The 6,826-nt window shown below is 50.7% G+C and overlaps 2 protein-coding genes across 2 annotated transcripts; one reads left to right on the top strand and one right to left on the bottom strand.

The window, feature by feature from the left end:
* Window positions 1-1,278: 1,278 nt before the first annotated feature.
* On the bottom strand, window positions 1,279-2,381 carry HRG_00015 (AMP-binding enzyme domain-containing protein; the record flags this gene model as incomplete). The annotated part of the gene is made up of 4 exons (XM_044858486.1): window positions 1,279-1,288; window positions 1,357-2,002; window positions 2,056-2,307; window positions 2,363-2,381. 4 exons carry the CDS (start codon window positions 2,379-2,381, stop codon window positions 1,279-1,281), a joined length of 927 nt encoding a protein of 308 aa, XP_044724886.1.
* A 2,668-nt stretch (window positions 2,382-5,049) lies between these two features.
* HRG_00014 (ATP-grasp domain-containing protein) lies at window positions 5,050-6,628 on the top strand (the record flags this gene model as incomplete). The annotated part of the gene is made up of 6 exons (XM_044858485.1): window positions 5,050-5,097; window positions 5,168-5,236; window positions 5,309-5,381; window positions 5,433-6,296; window positions 6,358-6,476; window positions 6,542-6,628. The coding sequence occupies 6 exons, from the start codon at window positions 5,050-5,052 to the stop codon at window positions 6,626-6,628; spliced, it is 1,260 nt and encodes a 419-aa protein (XP_044724885.1).
* Window positions 6,629-6,826: the final 198 nt, after the last annotated feature.

Here is a 6,826-nt window from a genome sequence, read left to right as displayed (position 1 = left end):
CGAGCTCTTTAACGCGGCTTTAAGCTAGATACACTGCCCTTAACCCTTTAAGACGAGTAGCTCTAAGATGCCCCTCGTTCTAGCCGTCCCTCTAAGCAGCCTATAATCTAAGATAAGGTTCTTACGAAGGTTCGCCGCGATAGATATAGAAGGGAAAATAACTACGCTAATATTGCTAGCGAGCTAAGCTTAGTAGGGCACCCGGTCTTAGCAATGACTATATAGCGAGTCCTCCGCTTAGTAGGCTTCTAGAAGACGAAGCCTACGAGGAAGCTAGGCTTAACGAAGAAGATATAAAAAGAACGACTAGCCTAGTATCTTATATACTAAGATTAGACCCTCGAGGACTAAAAGAAGGTGATTTAGTTAGACGAGACTTTTATTATCTTACTATATCGACAAGGAGGCTATCGTATATAGAGGAAAGCTAATAAGCGCTTTACTTAAAGCTATATCTACGAGAGATAGAAAGGCGCCTTAGAATTTATATTCTAGGGCTGCTTTTTATATAATAAGAAGGGCCTAAGCTACTGCTAGGCACTAAAGACTACTACTAAGAAGAAGGCAGCAGATAAAGCTATTATAATAATAAATAAAGAACTTAAACCCCTACTAAAAGAGGAGTAGGAACTTAATAATAGCTTACGAAGACTATATCTCCGTTAACTTCCTAGACCTAAACCTCGATAGAAATTTAACTAGAAGTTAGGCAAGCTTATACGAGGCTCTAAGCACGGCGGAATCGACTAGTTCCGCTACTAGAAGAAGATTCTTCTTCCTAAGCTCTTTCCCTTTACTAAAGAGTACGAGGCTAAGCTTTCTAGGACGATTATATAAGAAGATAAGGCTCCTGCCTATAACTACTATATTTAGCAACGATTCTATAATTCTCACGATATTCAACGGCTTTATTAGTGCGGCAACTCGCCTAACCTTGACGCTATTAAGCTAGCTTGGCTATAGATAAAAAGAACGACTATAAAGAAGGGCGCGCTAAAGAGCCGAGCTAAGGATCTTGCTTGGAAGGAGCTACCGTAAGAAAAGATATAGGCTTAGATCGAACGAATCCCTCGTTATATGCAGAAAATAATTGAACTTAAGGGCGGCAACGAATATCGCGAGGGCAGGCTGGATTAGGTATAAGCTGGGAACGGTGCTATAGTAATTTGGTTGCTACTTCCTTTTTCCTTATAGGGTCTAATTTAGCGTGGCCGATAACTTTTGAAGGCTGCCTCTGTACCCTTTCCCTAATTGGTTGTAAGCCCTCGGGCTCTATAGCTAGCTAGGACTAGGCCCCTATTAGCCTCGCCATGGCCCTAGAGGCTGCATGCGAGTAATGATATAAAAAAAAAACACCCTGCTTCCAGCATGCTGTACGCCGGCGCATCTTCATGGTACTCGGGCTCAATGGCCGGCAGAAACGCATTCAGGTGCAGATAGACTCCTGTTTCCGGCAGCAGTTGGGGATCGTCGGCAAGCTGCATCAGTGCGTGGTTTTCAGGGTGGTAATAGCAATGGCCCCGACACTCGCCCCAGGCGCGGGAGAGCGTCACGTATATTCTCACGGGATAAAGCCCGCCTGCAGAAGGGTAGATGTGCTTGTTTAGGCCTTCGATTTGATGTTTGAAGGCGCGCAGGGGCGTCAGCAGCACGGCAAGCTCCGGCCACAGCCTTTCCGGAGGCAGGTGCAGCCGGCGCTTATTCCTCGCGGGCTGCACCGTAATGCGAAGCAACGGTTGCAGCGTTTCCAGCGTCAGTTGGTCGTCAGCCTGATAATAGCGGCGATAGCTCTTGCGGGCCAGTGCCCGTCGGGCAGCGTCGGACAATATCGTCTGTGGCGTGAGCGGCTTCAAGTCCTTGACCGTTGCCGAAGCGTCTATTCCCCTTCTTATCCCGCGCTTTTCCAGCTTAAATGCCAGGCGATCAAACACCAGCGGCACTACGTACGACGCTAGGGATTTCTGGCCGCCGTGGGCGACAACCCGTGAAAGCGATGCTTGCACTGCCGAGTGAGCCTGCAGCACGCTGTCGATTTCGCCAGTTCGACGCGGAAACCATTCATCTTCACTTGGTTGTCCAGGCGGCCGAGGATCTCGACGTAGCCTGCTCGGTGCATTACGCCCTGATCCCCGGTGCGGTAATAGCGCTGCCCGTCGGGCAAGTGTCCGAAATGCGCTGCCGTCTTCTCGGCATCGGCTTCATACCCCAGCGCCACACCGCAGCCGGCAATGATACTACCGTAGTCGGTGTCATTGGCGGACTTTTTGCTCGTATAGGCAATTATTGGCGTAGTGGCATCCCCTCCTGCTGCGTTACACTGATCCACAAACTGTCTTATATCCCTATTAGCTGCTTTCCTTACCGCCTTTTAATTCTCGCATGATCGTGCGGCTGCCGCGTTTATAAAGCTATTATAACAGTTAAAAGATGCCTCGTGCTGCTATATCGTCGACTTAAGAGGAGGGCGCCGGCGCCGGCCCTTAGCGTTAGGATCATGCCCAGACCTTAAGATTTATCGGCTTATTACTTACGGCCCACCGCCATAAACCACTTAAAATATTATAATTTAACCAGAGTAATACTCCTTTAATTCCCTACTATAATTATTTTTTCCTCATATAATACTAGCTAAATCTAGGGAGGGCTGGAAATCGCACACGACATTAGAGAGGGAGGGCCAGAAACCATACCCGGCGTTAAAGATAGGGAGGGGCTGTGAGGATGCCCTGAGATGTAAGTATACGGTCTGGCATTTGGTGCCGAGAGGTCTGTTGCTCCTCATTGATCAAGATACAAAAGTCGTATAGTTGTAGTCGCTCTTTGTATTGAAAAGGCCGCATAAAGAACTCATAAAGACCGCATTTCGTCCCCATTACCGCCGCCTGGATTTCCCTGCAATATGGCTTGGCGGTCCTCAACCATGTGCTCTCCCTCGGCTTGGTGCGGCAAGGTTTACTATGCTGAGCGCTTGCGCGTGCCTCTGGCGAGAACGGCTTGAACCAGGGAGCAACTTTGGAGACTTTGGGTGCATGCCCCTCTAGACAGGATTGCGACAGTGGCAGGCCCTCTCGTGTTTTCCAGGGAAAAAAATTACGAACGCATCCATAGCTGGGAAAGACATCCGGCCTCGGAATGTGACCGAGGTTAGAATGACAACTGCTTATGTTATGCTTGCTAATTTATCTCCCCCATCACTCTGTCTATAGGGCTTAGCTGGCTCTCTAGTTCAACTGGTCAACTACGTGAACGGACGGCATATGAACAACTGTACTAATCCTCAGTTCAGTTCGACCTGTGCGTATGCAACGTACAAGATCAGGTCTGTGCTAGACATAAACATGGCTCAAAGCGCAAGCATGCGCCGGACGCTTCGCTTTGCGTCGTCTCTGTGGCCGGAGCAGCTGCGCACCTTCTGTCTGTCTAGAACGTGGCTTCCAAACACGACAGCCCACGATGCGGCCTTGCGTCTTTTGGACAACTTTGCAGGCTCCGTCAATGTCCGTCGCCAAATTCTCGACGCCAATTAACTTCAAAATCTTGCTCTGGCACTCGGGAGATCGCGTCTGGGGAAAATCGACGTGTCCAATGATCCGCCGCCCGCAGGCACTCCCATCCCGCCTGGATATCACCTTGTATACTTCACCCCCGAGGCAGTCGAGATGCAACTCGGCCCGGATGGCATTAACCTCACCTTCAATGTACCCGAGCTTTTTACAAGACGCATGTGGGCCGGGGGCTAAATGCTCTGGCGCGGTGCATGCGTCGATGGAAAGGCAGCACTCCGGTGCTCATTCGTTTTCGGATGAACCAAACTCTGTTGTCCGACATTAGTCCTACGTTTGCCTTTTCCGCTTCTCAGCACTTACGTTCAATGGACACAAAATACATTACAATGAATATTGGTGCTGAGACGTCGAGGGACACCCAACTCGTCGTACACGGACCGTTGAACTTCATCTGCATTCTCGACTACTGGCGTGATGTTCACGGCAACGAAAGTGAGCCAACAAACATCAACTATCGGGCTCTGTCACCTGTCTATGCAGGCGAGACTTATCATATCCGCACTGGACGATGCAAAGTTGGTGAGGCCAGAGGGCATTCCTATGAGATTGTTGCTGAGAAGAATGGAATAGCGTGCATGAAGTCTGAGGTGTTCGCATGACGAGATTGAATACAATGAGGCACTTCGGCTCCAGATACGCGTAATAATGCGCACAGTTCTCTAGAATGAGAATGAAACTCTGTAATGGCGCTGTCAAGCTCAAGCAACATGTGTCTTCTTTAATCATTCCCGTCATTCCTTTCTGTACACGCGCTGCACGTGTGGACTCATCACCACGATAAGTGCCATATTGCCGAATATGGATCTCTCAAACGGGTGTTTGAGAGCGCATGTGGAAGTGATCAGGGGCAACGAATTGATGTGACAAATGTGCATGCCCCTTTCTAGCTACGTGAGACCCAAAGGGGTATTATACGTACAGATACCTCTTCTAGACCCTGATATAGCTGCTAACATAGCCTTACCCTGATTTCCTTGATGTCCTTGGCTCCTGATACCAATTTGCAACCTCCCTTGGCCTCATGTGTAGAGATGGGTTATCCTTGTGTGGATGTGTGTGTGTGGCTCCTTGGGCCCTGTTTGCACAGGCAACCCTTACCTAATTGACGGTTGTTGCCCAACAGAATCACTTGCTTGCTTGTGATTAGCGCCGCCCAGCCTCCCCGGATACTCCGCATCCTCCGCATTCCTCCCCGTCAATAGCCGAGGTGCGTCTGGTTTTGGTAGTGCAGTCAGCGCTTCCATTCTATTTTAGGTGGCCGGCTCACAAAAGATTTCGTAGTTCGTGAGCTCTTGGAAGTTGAACCCGATAATTGCAAAGCACGTGGAGTCGACGATGCCTGTGTTCTGGAGAAGTTCTTCTAAGATACACTGCCTGAGACGACGCTCGACAAATACCCGAGGAGCCAAACATGCGAGCCCGTGAAATCGTCTATCGTGCCATCAATACCACCATATAGACTTCAAGCCCATAGGCTGGTTCGATGGCTCTCTGTCAGATGTCCCTGAGGCTCTTGCGAATGACGCCAAAGGTACCAAGCAGACCTCACTTTCCAGCCACTGCAGCGATCCGTGACTCTTAGCTAACCTCCTGTGCTGCAGTACGCGGCTAGAGTGCAGACACGACCACTCAGTCTGCACGAACACGAGTCTCAGAAGTTGCTGAGCCAAGTAAAGCGCACCCAGACTGCCCCAGCTGCCCTTGTTCACTCATGATGACCTCTAACGGGGTTGGGTGTGCAGCTAGGAGTGCCAGTTCCCCGCGGTCAGCTTGCCCGAAGCGTGACCGAAGTCCGAGAGGCAATTGATAAGCTAGGTGAATAAGCTGACCACAGCAGGCGATTGGATTGAACTAACTCACTGGAAGGACCAAAATGTGTCATCAAGGCGCAGGTTCTTGGACGCGGCCGCGAAGACGGCGAATTTGAGAGTGGCCTCCGAGGCGGAGTTCAAGCAGTCGAGAAGGCAAAGCAAGGCGAATCCATGGCTTCGGAGATGCTCGGTAGTCTTTTCCGCAGACGGTACTCATCTCCACAAGGCATCAGGGTGAATGAGCTCTACATCACGGAGTCTGTCGAGTCGGAATGGAACTGGTATCTGGCAATGATGATTGACCGAGAAAACTATAGTCCAGCCATTGTCATCTCGAAAAAGGGGGGCAGAGACATTGATGCGATAGCCCGGCTTTCCCCGGAAAGTATCTTCACCTTCAACTTTGGTCTCTCGAAAGGCATCACATCGGACCTCGTTTCTGAGATATCTGCGCGGCTCGGAACAAGCCCGCGCGAAACGAAGAACCTTGAGCATGTACTCCAGCAAATATTTGACATTTTCTCGAAACGAGACGCGACGATGCTCGAGATCAACCCGCTGGCGTGCTCAGCGGACGGAACCTTGACGAGCATCGGATCCAGGTTCGTCTTCGACAATGCAGCGGCGAAGCGCCAAGCAGACCTCTTTGCTCTTCGAGACGCAAGCCAAGATGTCGCCGAAGAGCTCGAAGCAGAGAAGCACGGCCTGGTGTACGTCAAGATGGACGGCAACATTGCCAACGTGGTCAACGGAGCAGGGTTGGCAATGGCGACCAACGACGCCATTGGCTTCCAGGGGGGCGCGAGCGCAAACTTCCTAGATGCAGGCGGGAAGGCCACCAAAGAGACGATGCAACAAGCATTTGGAATTATCACGCGCGACAAGAGAGTCAGGGCGATACTGGTCAACATCTATGGAGGTAGAAAAACCGTGGCATCTTGGCAGCTGACCGTGCCTGGACCTCTGCTGATCAGCCACAGGCCTGACTCGCTGCGACATGATTGCAGAGTCCATCATTGGCGCTGCCGATGAGCTGGACATTCGCGTGCCAATGGTCGTTAGACTGCAGGGCACCAACTCGGAGAAGGGTCTCCAGCTTGTAGGTCCATCGTTGAAGGCGCAGAGCTGGCAACCGGCCAAGCTAACCTCAATCCCCCGATATAGCTGGAGGAAGCAAAGTTGGGGCTGTACGTGGAATCCGACTTTGGACGCGCGGCGCAACGGGTCGTCGAGCTTGCCGAGTCGGCATGACATGATTGTTTGTGAGGATTTATCCCTTGCTTCCCTGCCACAGAGCATCAAATACTTTAATGACCCCTGCGATCTTCCTCATAAACCGAATCTGTTGTCGGTCATGGCGTTGGTCAATCGATGGCATTTGACCTGCTGACCACCAAAGATCGCTGTCAGACAAGAAAATGGGCGCTATAGATGTCCGTGTAATGGTGA

This window comes from Hirsutella rhossiliensis, assembly GCF_020360975.1.
Source record: "Hirsutella rhossiliensis strain HR02 chromosome Unknown scaffold00001, whole genome shotgun sequence".
NCBI classification, from domain to species: Eukaryota; Fungi; Ascomycota; class Sordariomycetes; order Hypocreales; family Ophiocordycipitaceae; genus Hirsutella; species Hirsutella rhossiliensis.
The sequence above is the reverse complement of the archived record's forward strand: the minus strand, read 5'-3'. Positions and strand labels throughout refer to the sequence as shown.